Genomic DNA, 16,129 nt, shown 5'->3' with positions numbered 1-16,129 from the left:
TACAACCTGCCGTGGTGTCCCACACACATTAAATATTCATGCTCTGGGGAAAAAAAAAGTTCCGTCCGAGTCGTGCTTCTCGATTAGATTATAAATATACAATAACGGGTTACTACGGTGACGGATGGATCCTTTTTGCTGTTGCAGTGGTACATGGTGACTCTTATTCATGTGTACAATCGTTGGAAAAACAGTGAGCTCAGCTGCTACGTGAACGGAGAACTCGCTTCCTTTGGAGACATTGCCTGGTTTGTCAACACCAGCGACGTAAGTAGAACCACAACTTTCCAAAAATAACTTGAGATTTGGATTTTGAAAATGCACTTATTGCAAAAGGTTTGATCCAAGATGGCTCCACCTGTTTCATATCTATATGGTAAATGTTTAATAGTTGAGGTTAGTTGTTATAGAGAAACCGATCGATGAGTTTTATTCCCAGATTGTCCCAGTTAATGACTAACTGGGAGAAAGACGGTTACCATTACATCTCCTCCACCTCTCTGCAGCAGGGTCGGACATGTTGGTGCATTTTGTCAGATTGTCAGATTTCACAGCAGCTGATGTTTTTCCCAAAAGCTGAAAAGCAATCCACCCTCTCCTGACTTTACTTTTGCAGAGATATTTCTAAGTCACGACTCGAGGAGTGTAAACATCTTTATCGCTTGAGCTGCTGTAGAAAATGATATTATAGACACCCCGTTCACATCTCACGCATCACAGCATCAAGCCGCGATCTCCAGCGCTGCCTTTTAGTCACGGCGAGATGTGAGATTCTTAAATCATATTATTCTTAAGAATAAAAATCCCTCCACGATGTGCAATGATTCCCCCGGATGAGTCGGCATGTCAGAAAGCACATTGGCAACTTGGCTGAGATGCGATCGCATCGGTCTCCAAATGCTGACCACGACGAGAGGAAGATGAAACCTCATCTTCGGTGAAATATGCTAATATCTTCAGGGCTGTGCTGTGGATATATTTAGCGATGATGCACCTTTGTGGGCTATTTTTGGATTGTTCATGTTCCCTTCATGTCTCAAGGCCTTCTTCCCTTCCTTCCAGCCTCCACCTCGTACTTTATTTTTACTTATCTATTTCTGTGCCTCTTGTCCCTGCGCTCCGTCTGCTGCAGACGTTTGACAAGTGTTTCCTGGGATCGTCTGAGATGGCAGACGCCAACCGAGTGTTCTGCGGACAGATGGGAGCAGTTTACCTGTTTGGAGAGGCTCTCAGCGCCGCTCAGATCCTGGCGATCTATCAGCTGGGTCCGGGGTACCAGGTTAGAAGGAATAAATCCACTCATTTGTGGGGTAGTTTATAGTGACAATGTACAACCGGACACATCTGCCCAAATTCAATGAAAATACACAACCCAGAATAGCAAATGGTCATGCATGCACCCTTTTACGTGTTTATTAAAGTGTTTGTGTCGTGCTTCTGTCCTTATTTTCAGGGCACATTCAAGTACAAGGCTGAGAGTGACTTGCTGTTTGCAGAGCACCATAAGACCTTACTGTATGACGGCAAGCTGTCCTCCAGCATCGCCTTCACCTATAACCCCCGCGCCACAGACGCCCAGCTCTGCCTTGAGTCCTCCCCCAAGGACAACGCCTCCATTTTTGTCCATTCACCTCATGCGCTGATGCTGCAGGTAGTTGCGCCTTTAATTTCACATTCCATTCGGACAGGAAGTGATAGCCGCTCCCCTTGGAGATGAAGGGGAGATTATTTAAATGTAACCTGAACCTGGAGTCGCCACGCTCCGCTGCTATTAAAGCAACGTTGGCACAAATCCATTCACCGTCTGCGTGCCTGCTCCTTCCTGCTCTCTGCTCCATTTGCACCGCATATTACTCTTGCATTTGTTCCTCTGTGATAATTAAAGTAGCCCAATTGGCGTCTTTTCATTTTAATAGCCTCATTAGGTCAATGGTTCAAATGTGTTGAGCCAGTCGGGCTGCTGCAGCTGCTGAGAAATGCCTTCCTGCAGCTCTAATTATGGAATTATCCGTCTCTGGGACCGATATTTAATTTGGAACTTCATTCAAGTAATTGCGCATTTTTCCTGTTAGAAGAAGTGTTGAACTTTACATATGAACTCGCACATTCCCACACCGTAAACACAAACATGCACACATTACACAATGCCGTTTCTTCACTCGTTCAGTTCTTTTCTCCAACACTAATTGCGTTCTCTCTCTCGCTCTCTTCTTTTCTTCTTTGGTTCGGGTGCTTTTGTAGCCACACACATGTGCTCTCCGAATATGTGACCTATATTTTCTCCTTTCATGTGATTTGCTCAAAAATTCCAATCCTATCGCGAGGAAAAAGTTTGTGTTGCATCACCCAACTAGACAACAGTTTGAGAGCGCAGACCTCAAGGTGGCTCGGCCTCCCCTAGATGTCATTCTACCTAAAACAAATGTCCAACTTGACCCTGATCATGTGACCCTTGACTATAAAAACCTAAACCTGTAATGTGGAGTAACATTGGTACCAATATTAATATGAAAAACAACATTTCGCTAAGGCCGATCAGGATCCACCTCGGAATCTTTCGACAATACCTGGAGATAATCCAGATGACAGCGTAAACCATACCCTTGTATAAAACACACATCTAGTTGTTATTGCTGTGATTATTGCAGGCAGGATGTGTGTGTGTGTGTGTGTGTGTGACCCATATGCAAATGACCACGGCCTTGTGTGTGTTTGTTTTGGTAGGACGTGAAGGCTGTGGTGACGCACTCCATCCAGAGTGGCATTCACTCCGTCGGGGGCGTGCAGGTCCTCTTCCCTCTGTTTGCACAGCTGGATTACTGCCAGCCCTCCAGCCATGAGCTGGACACCTCTGTGTGGTAAACACACGCGTGATATTGTGCCGCTTGTGTTGATCTTTTACTATATCATTGTTAATAGTATGTTAGATATAGAGTCTAACTACTAACGATTGCAGTTTCACTGGGGTTTGTTTCCACATTTGGTCAATTTGCTCGTGTTTTTTTGCTTGAGGAGCAGTTTCGTGGTCGTGCTAATGTTGGTGTGTTATGAATATTCTGCTGACTGCTGCATTGCAAGCATTAGCTGCTGTACTAGACGGCAAATAGTTAAAGGAGAACTGGCCTGAGGGTCAAAGAAAACATCCTGTGAATGTGTAAAATAAGAATAGACAAAAGAAGTGTCTATTTCTTTTTACCTCATCAGGGCAAGAGGTCAGGAAATCTCGACTGACTAACTTCTAAGTAACTTCTTAAGTACTTGCCTTTATGTTTTCAGCGTCGGGTATAAAGCGTTAAAGCTGAATCTGGTTCATAAATTGCATCGTTGTTGAATCTCCGGTCCTCGAGGTGATACCGACTCGTCTCCGTCCTTCTAAAACAATTGGGACACGACACCCTCATGCAGGAGACGCTCTGTAAAGTCAGGGCTTTGTCAGCAGCTTACAGATTATTGTCACTGTCTACCCCCACCCCCCCTCTCTCTCTCTTGCGTTCTGTCTGTTAGCTGCACTTTGCTGACTTTCGTTATGGAGCTCTTGAAGAACTCAGTGGCGATGCAAGAGCAGGTCCTGGCCTGCAAAGGCTTCCTCGTCATCGGCTACAGTTTGGAGAAGGTGAGGCAAACGCAGACGGGCTCGGCTGAGAGAGCCGTCCCTCTGCACATAATGAGGCCGACTCCCTCAACGCCACAAGCACATTAAGACGGGAACACGCCGACACATGTGGGACAGACTGTGTCGTCCCTCAGCTTCATTTTGGAGGTCACAGCTGGCTTGCCTGCTTGTTAGACAGAAGAGGAGCTCCTCCTCATCTTTCTCTGCTCTTGTCCTTTCCCTCCCCCCCCTTTTGTGTTGTACCCTGTTCACCACTGGCACATTATCCTCTCCCCCCCCCTTCACCTTCCATTGTGCTTCTCTCTGATTCCCTGCCCAGTCTTCACAGGTGCACGTGACTCGGCCCGTCCTGGATATTGTGCTGGCCTTTTCTAGATACCTTAGCAACTTGCAGAACGGCATCTTGCTGCTCAAGCAGCTGTGCGACCACATTCTGTTCAACCCTGCCATCTGGATCCACGCCCCTGCCAAGGTAACGGGAATTGCTGACCCATACCGCTTAAAAGGCGTAGAAGCTTTAGATCATTCCACTAAAATTACACAGTGTTTTTTTAAATGTGTTTCTACATTTGCTTCATCTTTTCCAGGTCCAGCTGACACTATACACGTACCTGTCGACAGAGTTCATCAGCACAGTAACCATCTACAATACCATTCGGAGGGTGGGCACAGTGCTGCAGGTCATGCACACACTGAAGTACTACTACTGGGTTACCAACCCCCAGGACCGCAGTGGAGTCATACCCAAAGGCATAGGTGAGAGCGTACAGCAATAATACGGTAGTGGGACACTGATGGATGCGCACAGAAAGACACTCTCTCTCCACATCTGATCGTCTTGTCCCGCCTTGCCCCCGTTTGGGTTTTTAGATGGTCCACGGCCGAACGAGAAGGAGATCTTTTCTTTGCGAACCTTTCTGTTGCTGTTTGTCAAGCAGCTCATCATGAAGGTGAGAGTTTGTGACGTGAAAAGCAATGAGCCCACATTCCCAGCTCGGAGAGATGGGAACTTATCTAAATGCTAATATGATTCATAATAGTCTTTATTATATAAGGTTGAACCAAACCAGGCTATAAAGGGTGTTGACATATCATGCCCTCAATAATCATAGTCCCATTACCTGGGATTAGAAGCATTGAATGGACCCCAGTATTAATTCCATCTCATGTTTGTGTGATGTAATGTAACGATGAGGTGACTGATCTACATGCAGGAAGTAATCTTTGCTACTACATTCTAGGATCATGGCGTGAAGGACGACGAACTGCAGAGTATCCTCAACTACCTCTTGACGATGCATGAGGTAGGGAGGGATGTGTGGGCACACACCTGCAGCTGAGGCTTCGCCACCAGGTGGCAGCATAATGCAACAGTAGCGTACTTTGTCTCCTGTCGCCGAACGGCGTCGCTTCTCCTTGTTATTTTTCCAAGCCTGTCAGTCGGAGGGCCAGAGAGAAGCGTTTTTTGTTTACGCTGAAGTGATGCGTGACATCCGAGTCAATCAGATCATTCAGTGAACCCTGTAAGAACGCTGGAGCGTTACATCATTGCCTTTGAAAAGCAACTGATGTGTAGCAGCCCTTGATTTAATGAAACACACATTACATATATATGCAGATGCTTGTGAGTTTCATTATTTCTGCCGGCGCTCTGCTGCCTTTCCGTCTCATTACCGCTGCTACTGCCACTTATAAACATCCCACCAATAACACAATGAGTGACAAACACGTTTGCACTTAAGAATAATTGCAAACATCCTCTTTAGTAGATGCAGCCACCCCCCCCTCCCCATAACAATAGTTGTAACTCTGTCCCACAGGATGACAACCTGATGGATGTTCTGCAGTTGCTGGTGGCTCTGATGTCGGATCACCCCGGCTCCATCGTCCAGGCCTTCGACCAGCGCAACGGCATCCGGTAATCACCGCTGCTTTTATTACGCGTGGATAGTTTTAGTCTTGCGCCACTGGTTTTTGGTTAACGTTGCCGGTCTCATTTTGTGTATTATTTTTTTCCCCCAGTGTGATCTACAAGCTGTTGGCCTCAAAGCACGAAGTAATACGAGTGCAGGCACTCAAAGTAATGGGTTACTTTTTGAAACACATGCCACCAAAGTAAGTTCAGTAACAAAGCTAAAAGTTTGGAACTCTAATCTAAGGTGGAAGAGTTATTTGGCCAGTTTTTCTTTCGTGTAGTGACTTCGTATGGTAATTGAATGATTGATAACTTAAAGGGAACATGCTGACTGTTGATTCTGTAGCTTTCCTTGTAGTGTTGAGTAATTGTTCCGTATTTGTTCCTCGTAGTGACAGAACTACACTTAAATGGCACCATTCAATATTTCCATTAGTACCTTTCAAATATAAATGAAAGTATTTCGGTGTGTTTTAGTCGAAAGGCGCTGCTTCCTCGCACCGCTGAGGTCTGGCTCGTACCCGTGTTTACTGACTAATATCCTAATATCCCGATCAGGAGGAAATCGGAGGTCATGCTGAATCATGGTCTCTTCTCCCTGCTCACTGAACGCCTGATGCTCCACTCCAGTCAATTCACCATGACGACCTACAACGTGCTCTTTGAGGTCAGTCCTCTGGGTATATTCACATATTCAATGATCCTCACAGACAACAATTACATGCACGAATGTTAATCGACATGCAGTTGAATGATTTTGTTAAAAAGAAATACATTTTGTGACCGACACAAACCTGACTTTAACAATTCCTCGGCCGCCCCTATGAGCCGTGATGGTGAAACACGCACAGCGTTGTGCATCCATAGTGTGGGTTGTTTCTCTGTTATTGTTCAGAGCACTGTGGATATTTATGACTTGAATCCCCTTTCTGTCCCCGCTGGTAGATTCTCACAGAGCAGATCTGCACTCAAGTGATCCATAAACAGCATCCGGACCCCGACTCCACTGTGAAGATTCTCAACCCACGTAAGTGCCTCCCCTGTGCCACGCTGCTCTCCTAAATCATCCCCTGCAGCACACCCTCTCTGCATACGTATCGCCTCAAGCACAGTCCTCCAAGGAACCGTGCGATCGCTCTATACAGTCTAACAAATGAACGACATAAATTTTGCATCCAGGTATTTCTTTTTTCCCATACAACTGAACAACAGATGGAAACCTAGCATGAGGATGGCACAAATGCTTTGTGTTACCAAAGCCCCCACATCTCCTGTTTTTTTGGGAAGCCTGTGTCGTACTTTATTAGGATTGATTTGTATGTAAAATAATAATGTAATTTAATGTTATTGTGTAATTGTCTCAGGTTTGTATATGCATTTAACACAAACTATTAAACTGCTTCCAAGTAAGTAAACTGTTGTATTTGTGCAAATGATATGTACTTTATGAAATATTCTTCATACATGTGTGAATAAAATCAAGAGATGGATATAGAATTAAATTATTGTTATGTAAGCGTTATTTATGACTTCATGCAAAAATAAAAAGTATTTAAATGCACACATTCTGTGCGTAATTGTAATGTACAACTATACGCGCACATTTTTATGTGCATGATATGTGGGTTCTGTATATAACGTTTGATACACCGTGTATATTATATTATATTAGATATATATTTCACGCTCTTGCTAGTTCAAAGTGCATGCGCAGTTTTTACATGCAGCCATGTAACGAGCAGTAAAAGGGACTCCTGGCTTTGATCAGTGCTCCCATCTCATCTTTCTAGGCCGTAACTTACTTCCTATTTCATGTCAGCTCGCAAAATCTTTTTTTATGTGCTGAAATCGTATTTATTCATTTCAACCAGAAAAGGGGGGAAAACACAAAACAAAAGAAGCCTGTTCCCCATTTATGCCGGTGCTTCCAAACACACGTGCATCTCCGCGTGCACACTTGCAAAACGGCTTTAATGACTTTGAAATCCAAACACTCGGTGTAATCACCACCAAGGTTTACGTCCATCCAGCCTTAATCTGACAAGGTCTTGTTGTTGTGTTAAAACTCTCCGACCCAACCATCCCAGACGGGCCAGTATACATCAGAGAAACCTTGTATGTGTTTGTGCATGTGAGCACATTCTGTGGACTGTAGAGAAGGTGGTCTGTTTCTCCTTTGCCGTGCATTCTCTTGATTTAATCTGTGACAAACTCCCAAAATGGCCCCTTGATTGCAGTCTTTAGTAACGTCAGAGCCAATCAAACAAACCAAGGAAGTACTGTTTCCCTCAAATTAACTCGAGGGAAAGCAACCAAGAGCAGATGGAAAAAAAAAAAATCCATCCCGCTATCCTCATTCCCGGTACATACTGAGGTAATTTTCTGGCGGTAAAGGTTCAGCGACTCGTAATTTGAGTGACTAAGGCGTAGAAACAACACAACCCGTCTGCTGGGGCAAGGGGGCATCGGTTAGCGCCAAGGTCTGAAGAGACAAGTGAAATCCAAGCCCCGCAGTCGCTCTACTCAAAGCAAATGGACACTGACGTTGTCTAGATAATTCATCTAAACACTCGGTCTCTTCGGTTTAACTGAAGCCAAGCCTTCCAGAAGGGCCCGGCCCCTCGTATGAAACAATACCAAAACCATTACAGTGTGATAAAGATCAATGGCCTGGCCTCTTTTTTTTTTTCTTCCTGTATTTCTTACCACAGGCACAGATTCTCAGGTGTGTTCAGACAGTTTGTGACACAATGATTTGCACATGTTGAGACCAATGGATGATTCAGTTGTTGATTTGTGCTTTTTCCTCCTCCTGTTTCCATTTCAAAGCAGAACGCTTAATCTAATCCAAACGTTCTCCTCATAAATAAAAACAATATGCTTGCAGTATATCTATATACGCTTAAAAACTCTCAAGCCTTCAACCCAGCATGTTTCCCTCTATCCATTTTCAGAAATTCTGAGGGTAATAGCCGCTCTGCTGAAGAGCTCCCCCCCATCTCAGGAGAGCATGGATGTGCGCAGGGTCTTCCTGTCTGACATGATCAAGCTGTTCAATAACAGCCGGGAAAACCGCAGGTAAGGACTCAGTCGAGATCGCCTCCGCCGCCGCCGAGCGGCCCCACCCTGTTTACCCACCAGCGGGGTTCTCTGCCGTGTTTTTATCCCAGGAGCTTGCTGCAGTGCTCGGTGTGGCAGGAATGGATGCTCTCTCTGTGCTTCATCAACCCCCGAACCAGCGAGGAGCAGAAAATCACAGAGATGGTGTATACCATCTTCCGCATCCTGCTCTATCACGCCATCAAATATGAGTGGGGTGGCTGGCGCGTCTGGGTGGACACCCTCTCCATCACCCACTCAAAGGTCAGCGCGCTCGTTATACGCATGCACAGCAAATGCACACATTAGACACGTCTTTGTTTATCTTTCTCTCTGAATTTTCTTCTCATCTGTTTCGCTTTAATTTCTTTCATGCCACATTTCTGTTTTGCTTTGTTTTACCTCACACACTCTATATCTCTCTGGAGGAAAAACAAGAACATAAAGACACTCACACACACGCGCGTCCACATCTTGCTTTAGTATTACCAGTCTAAACATCCAGCACCATAATCCTCCTTTTTCATTTGATTCCAGCCAACAGACAGAAGTTTTCAGTCAAAGCACTGTCACCCATATGTTTAGCTTGAATCTGACAGAATGCAGAATGCATCACGTTTCGCTCTAAGTGACAGCGCAGGCCGGCGGAGTGAGTGAACTTTGCCTCTCGGTGCCCATCAGATTAAGCAATGGAAGCAGTGCGGTGATAATAATGTAAGAGCTAGCCGCAGTTAACCTATGGGAACGGCGCCAGCAGCCCTTCCACTCTTAATTTATGTGCAGTCTCTTTCTTTCACATCGCACAGATAAAAATAAACTTCTGGCACGTCTTATTTCCAAAAGCCGAATTCAAAATGCTGCTTTAGAAATTTGCTGTTTATATCATATTACGCTACTCTGTTCCAATGCAGCGAAGTAATTGAGGTTGGTGTCAGATTGTGGTTCGGGCGGGCGGGGGGGGGGGGGGGGGGGGGCGGGCTGTTTAAACCTGGCAGATTGAAGGTTGAGTTAAAGAAGTGCTTGTGATTTGAGATGCCTCACAGTAGCGTGGAAGCTACTCTGACTGTCCAGTAGGGGGCAGACTCGGACTGCCTGCCAGACCATCAGTATGAAAGCAGCAGTTACCGTGATGATGCTCTGAATCCTGTAAAAGTACACGGAAATACAACGTGCAGATTAAGGTCTAAAGACATTTATTGCACCTGCAAATAAGGATGAGGGAACATTGTAGTTCAGACGGAAATATTACCTCAGTAGTCGAGTATACATTTGTGTTTTCCTGTTATTGCATACACATCGTTAGTCTCCCTCAATGCATGCATACCTGAATCTAAATCTAACAATGACTATAAAATGATTTTATGATAATAAAATGAATGTTGATTTGCGATATATATGTATATACGTATGTATATTTTTAAATGAATCTGTCCGTAGGGCTGCACTGCGTTGAAACGTAACAAAGAGTCTCGTTTGTTGTTTGGCAGAAATCTCCTTTATTTAGGCTGCTATTGCCTTTTTTTTCCTTCATTTATAGAAGACCCAGGTTGTAATTTCTCACATGCACTTGTTTGTGAATACGCCAACGTGCTCGTGCGAGTTGAGATACGGCGCAGGGGCCTCTGCCTGATCCTGGGGTAATGCAGCCGCTGCTAGCCACCAAGATACATGCATCTGCTATAAAAAAGCTAAAGAAACTCAATTGCAATTTTATTGTCCCGTTTGATAGATTTCCTGCCACCTTTGTAGCACCAGAGCTGTTTGTCACTGTTGCTCTCTCCTCCCACTGCTGCAGGCGCTGTGTGTGCGTGTGTGTGTGTGTTGGTGTGTGTCTGTGTTTGTGTGAGTTACTAGGCACATTTTGACTTTGCCCTCCTTTTCTCTTGGGCTCTAGAAAGCCCTTCTTTCCAAGCGCATTGAATATTCATTGGAATTGTGCGAGAACAATCAGAGAAACAAGGCTTCATAAATATAACCAGCCCACCGGGAGCCTCTTCATCAGCACATATGCATTCACACGTGTGCACACACACACACACACACACACATCCCTTCTGCAGTCTTCATGCTTGGGTTTGTGTCAGCCACGGTCAAGTTGTGTGTTTGCCATGTGTAGCGTTAATGCACCTCATGCTGAATGCATGTTGTTCACATTATTGCTAAGTAAAGACACGTTCTGAACAGCTCCCCACACACACACACACACAAACATCATTTTCTACACAATCAAGCATTGAATGGTGCATTTTTTTTCTTATTTAGGGCCTTTTGTTGTTTTTATTTTTTCCGTTTCCATGGTTACAAGTTGGATGGCTGCTAAATCTTGCGGTTGTTTTTTATGCTTCCAGAGCAGTTTTACTTTTACAGTTCTGAGCTGATGCCTTTTGCTGTTTTAAGAACCTTTATTGTTTAAAAAGAAAAATCCCATTATTTCCATGGCAACATGTTTGGTGCATTCTTTGAGCACAACAAATACATTTCAATATTATTTTTTTGCTAAACTAGATGTTCACATCTCCCAGGCGGGCGGGGGAGGGGGGAGGGGCCTTTTTGATATTTTGAGAACGATAAGCATTTTGTGTTTTTGAATTTATTCGGAACATTTCCCCTCGCTCTGCGTGTGTGCGCATCCTTGTCAGTCATTAAACAGTGTGTGTGTGTGTCTGCCTCTGTGACTAGACAGATGTTCCTGCAGGTGGGCACGCTGACACTACAGCCCCCCCCACCCTCGGTCCACACACACACCCACCCAAGGTGCCCCTCGTCCATCTCGGCACACAAATCACTTTTGGGAACAAGATCTTCAAAAGCGAATGATCGGCGCGTGAAGGTCCCTTCGTCCTTCAGTTCCTACCGTCGGCTAACTTCATTACACGTGTCAAATGTTTTATCGTCATGATAAATGTGTGAAAAAATGAGCCAGCAGATATTTATTTTAGACAGTCATTTAGTGATGCCGTTTTTAAGTTGAACACATTTGAAGAAAACGTAGTTTAAATGATTGTCGAGTAGTTTAGCCGTGCAGCTTTTGCTATCGGGGTAATTGAGATGCCACACGAGAGTCGAGCTGTGGTTGTTGCCAAAGCGTTTAAGATAGATGTATTGACAAATGGACAATGGAAGGAGAAAGAAAAAAGCCGATGCTGGATAATAGCCGTATGTCAATCCAGAAAAGCGACGGTCGCAGTACTCGTGTGTGTATTTGATTGTTTATATTGTACTTCTAGTATCTTGAAAGCTATTTTACTGCACAGTAGTCTCAGGGATCTGTGTTTAAGTTTGTCCTCCTCTGGTCACCACAGAAATCATGAATAAGGATGTCGTGAACAACGGCAGCAGATGACATTGATTTTGGAGGAGGAACTGCATTTAGCTAATCGGGTTAAAGCCATGCTGCCCTCCCCGTTTCCCATTTTGTTTTGTGGTTGGTCTCTATCTATTTATCTAAACGGTGACTCCCAGCCTCCTTCAGCGGAGGTCTCTGGAGTTCAGTGCGATGCCACTCTGACCCTTAGCTAACGCTCTGTGGTGTGGGGTCTCTGCTGATTCCAGATCAGCTGCACATCTGGTGGAAGCGATCCAAAGACTTATGTTTGAAACGTTGTATTTTTTATTGTTTAATACATTTTGTTGGAGCTGAATCTGTAGAAATGTGCCACTGTAGTATTCCAATATCTTTTTGTCGATGCTGGTTTAACCCCTCCTGCAACCGTTCAAGTCTTTAGTCCAATCTGGCTGGGCTGCTTTCAGCTAATACCATGTTACCTGTCACATTAGAGAAGCCCACCGTGTTTTTGTACATTACCATAACATTTTTCCATTGCCCGACCGAGGCCAAGCCGAGTCATGGAGTAGAATGAAATTAGATTAGATCAGCGCTGATGTTTTAGCCACCCAAAGCAGTTTCTCTATATTGTAGCCTAAGACTAAATGCTCTTTTAAAAACCACAGAGACATACACTACCTCTGTCTAACGGTAACTGGATCTGTTACAGGGCTCCATTTAAGGGCGGCATATATCATCGTAATGTACAAACTGCATCCTGAATCTGGAATGACGTAATGTTCGGCACCGCTCCGCTGCATGATTTCCGTAGCGGTTTGTCTCTGAATGCAGCCTTTTAATTGCTAAAAAAAATGCTAAATGTCAAATTAAGCTCAAACTAATGGGGTAGAAGGTCTTGCTGTGTGATCACAGGGAAAAAGAGACAGACTGCGAGCACATTTAGAACGGGCTGTGCACTCAGACCGGCTATGGATTACCAATCACTGTTCCCCCCACTACGGAAGATTAATGAGCACCAGTGTAGCCGGCTAATTTAGAACAATAAGGCCTAATTAATTTCAAATAATCAGCTTCTTTCTTTTTCTTCACTTTCCTTGACTCCCTTTCTTCCGCTTCCTCCTTTGCAATATCTTGCATTTTCTCTTTTGATTCCTGGTTGCCCTATTCTCTTTGTTTATTTCCCTCCATCTCCTTCTGTCCAAATAGCCTCAGGTGAAAAAGCAGAAAAGTAGGTCTGCTGCCCCCCTCCCCCCCACAGCCATCTTTGACTTTCTGTCCTCGGGAGCCCGGTGATTAATGCCGGGGTCTTAAATTAGGCGTGGGAGGATTTGCCGATGCTGGACACGCACTTGGCTCCGCTAGCAGACACACACTAATAGTATCTATTGCTAATCTATGACTGTTTACAAGGATAGGCTCTTCCTCAAATGCCACTGCAGACCATTGTCGTTATAGACTAGCAGTCTAGTCTACCCATATCAGATTTAAGAAGACTGAAAGAGGTTAATAGGCTGTGAGCAGCAGCACATAAGAGGAAAAGCAAAGTTTTAAATATGGTAGAATTAGCCACGGACGGTCCCAGTGGGTGAATAACGTCACAACAAAAGAGCATTTTGAGACAATGTCTTGGTTCAACTATGTGATGTCTGCAAATCAAACCGGGTGTTTGGACCTCAATGTGATGGACAGAGATGGTTGATTATTATCCTAGGAGGTGGGATAGCATGGTGACGATGGATGGGATTTTTACAGACTGTATTCCCCATGAAGTATTGCCTCAGTGTTTCTCGTTCTGTTCTTCCCACAGGTCACCTTTGAGCAGCACAAACAGAACCTGTCTCGTATGTTTCGGCAGTACCAGCACCAGGAGTCGTCGGGCTCTCTGAGCTCGGTCCGAACCGTCTCCGCCGTCAGCCAAAGCTCGGAGACCGTGCAAAGTGTAAATGGGACGCCTGTCGAGGAGACGCCGCCTTCCACCGTCATCGAGCTCACGGTCGACGAGCTGTCCCAGAAGACTCCTGACTCTGCATCTGGTTCAACCATCGCCTCCAGCCCACAGGAGGCTGCCGATGAAAGCGGATTCGCATCCATCACCGTGGCCAACATCCTGGCCGGGGTTGAAGAAGAAGAAGAGCAGGAGGAGGAGCAGAAGTTGGTTAAGGAGACTTCTGAGGATGTCTCAAGTGGGGATAAAGAGACTGAAGCTACTGTGATTCCTAAAAACAACGAGGAGGGCCAGACCAGAGAGACCAAAGACCAGGAACTGGTGATCGGGGCTTCCACTGATCAGCACTTTGATAATCTACAGGGATCAATAAGCCAACAGGCTGAGGGTGAACGCAGAGGAACGACGGGAGACTCTGGTGCAACGCCTGGGAGTGATGATACAACAATATCAGTAATGGATGATGAAAGACCCGAGAGCGTCTCCAACAAGGATGAATCATCAAATCCCATGACTGACCACTCTCTGAACGAACCGGGCTCAGAACTGCCAACGGTGTTAGAACAAGAAGATAAGACCGGCCAAGCGTCCCCAGAGACTGCAGGCGGGCTGGAGAACAGTTTGCTAGGTGGAGCCTCCGTCGCCAACGACGACCTGGTTGACATTTCATCTGTTAGCGATCTGACCCGCCCCAGTGATGGTGACGATAGCCGAGAGTCCTCTTACTTTTCTGCTGCAGCTGGCGAGGAAGCAGGTGCGGTCAAAATGGAGGAAGATAAAAATAAAGACGAGGAAGGTGAGTCAAATCACCAGGAAGGATCTGAAAACAAAGGAGGTGAAGCAAGGAGGATGCAGGAGGTTAAAATGCAAGGAAAAACTGAGGGGAGTGAGAGTGACGGGAAACCGGAGGTGGACGGCCGGACTCCTGCGGCTGAAATGGCCAACGAAAATGTCAAAGATGAACAGTCTTCCTCCACAACTGGATCGGCTTCTACAGACCAGCAGCCGTCGGCTGCACCCCAGGAGGTTTCAGCAGCAGCAGCAGCAACAGCAGCAGCAGCAGCAGCAGCAGCGTCCACCTCACCTCAGCAGCCTCCAGAGACTCCCAGGACGAGAGAAGAGGAGACTCTGCCCAGTCCCACAGACAACAAGACCAGAGAGATAAAAATAGCCAAGCTGGACGTGTCCAACGTGGCCTTGGATACGGACAGACTGGAACTGAAGGGGACTTCTGCAGCAGTACGCACCCTTTTATTTTCCTATCTGCTCTTGCTTTTGATCTCTCACAGAATTCTGTTAATAGAATCGATCAGTTTATGTTGCAGCTAATTGCATATTCCTGGTGTCTCTTCTGTAGGAAGCCTCCCAGCCTGCAGCAGCAGCAGCAGCAGCAGGAGGAGGGGGCCCCTCTGATCAGAAGAGAGAGAGCAACACTTCGGGCCCTCGTTCCACCATGTTTCGTATCCCAGAATTCCGCTGGTCCCACATGCACCTACGTCTCCTCACCGATCTGCTCTTCTCTATCGAGACAGATATCCAGATGTGGAGGAGGTGGGCTGCATTCGGCTGCTTCAGAGTTTAGCTAATACCGTTATTTTGTTCATTTTTTTTGTTGAGTTTTATTGACATTCATTGAGGAGCAGATAGAAGAAATAAGATCAAGTCCTCATTTCACCTGTCTGAATCTTTCCACTAATGGGACGATTTTATTTGCCCGATCTCAAAATGACTAAACATTAAGTCTCTGGATGCAAAACCCCATCCTGCTGTTTCCAAAGGTTTGATTCTCGCTTGGTGCTTTAACACGGAAATGTCCTTCTTCATCCTCTGCCTCTCAGCCACTCCACCAAGACGATCTTGGACTTTGTGAACAGCAGTGAGAACGTCGTGTTCGTCCACAACAGCATACACCTCATCTCCCAGGTGGTGGACAACCTCATCATGGCTTGCGGAGGCATTTTGCCTCTGCTCTCTGCTGCCACCTCATCCTCTGTGAGTTTCCTGTTGCCACATTCTGTCTACTATAATAATAATAATATTTATTTATAATATGTATTTTCTTCACATTCTTCAGATGCATACCTCGAGAATATCCTTTCTTTGTATCGATACTTAAACTGTGCACTTTGAGGTCCTCCTTCAGATTATTCCATATTTTAGGCCCACAAACCGAAAAAAAATTATTACAAGCCGCTCATTTTGTGTTCGCCTTCTCTCACATTTTAAATATTCTTTTGTGCCTTATACATTAATTAATGTTTTAAAATTATC

General features: G+C 45.3%; 1 protein-coding gene across 1 annotated transcript in view; it reads left to right on the top strand.

Moving 5' to 3' along the window:
* lrba (LPS-responsive vesicle trafficking, beach and anchor containing) overlaps positions 1-16,129 on the top strand; it is a 125,498-nt gene that overhangs the window by 11,523 nt on the left and 97,846 nt on the right. Inside the window, exons 7-25 of the mRNA XM_068751051.1 lie at positions 148-267; positions 1,133-1,279; positions 1,454-1,651; positions 2,725-2,858; positions 3,505-3,613; positions 3,933-4,085; positions 4,201-4,369; positions 4,484-4,563; positions 4,855-4,917; positions 5,434-5,531; positions 5,636-5,728; positions 6,087-6,195; positions 6,474-6,555; positions 8,483-8,606; positions 8,699-8,891; positions 13,721-14,896; positions 14,951-15,097; positions 15,216-15,409; positions 15,697-15,850. Coding sequence (XP_068607152.1) covers positions 148-267; positions 1,133-1,279; positions 1,454-1,651; positions 2,725-2,858; positions 3,505-3,613; positions 3,933-4,085; positions 4,201-4,369; positions 4,484-4,563; positions 4,855-4,917; positions 5,434-5,531; positions 5,636-5,728; positions 6,087-6,195; positions 6,474-6,555; positions 8,483-8,606; positions 8,699-8,891; positions 13,721-14,896; positions 14,951-15,097; positions 15,216-15,409; positions 15,697-15,850 — 3,543 coding nt within the window. The remainder of the gene's footprint in view (positions 1-147; positions 268-1,132; positions 1,280-1,453; positions 1,652-2,724; positions 2,859-3,504; positions 3,614-3,932; positions 4,086-4,200; positions 4,370-4,483; positions 4,564-4,854; positions 4,918-5,433; positions 5,532-5,635; positions 5,729-6,086; positions 6,196-6,473; positions 6,556-8,482; positions 8,607-8,698; positions 8,892-13,720; positions 14,897-14,950; positions 15,098-15,215; positions 15,410-15,696; positions 15,851-16,129) is intronic.

The sequence above is a fragment of the Brachionichthys hirsutus genome, chromosome 17, assembly GCF_040956055.1.
Source record: "Brachionichthys hirsutus isolate HB-005 chromosome 17, CSIRO-AGI_Bhir_v1, whole genome shotgun sequence".
In the NCBI taxonomy this organism is placed as follows: domain Eukaryota; kingdom Metazoa; phylum Chordata; class Actinopteri; order Lophiiformes; family Brachionichthyidae; genus Brachionichthys; species Brachionichthys hirsutus.
The sequence above is the reverse complement of the archived record's forward strand: the minus strand, read 5'-3'. Positions and strand labels throughout refer to the sequence as shown.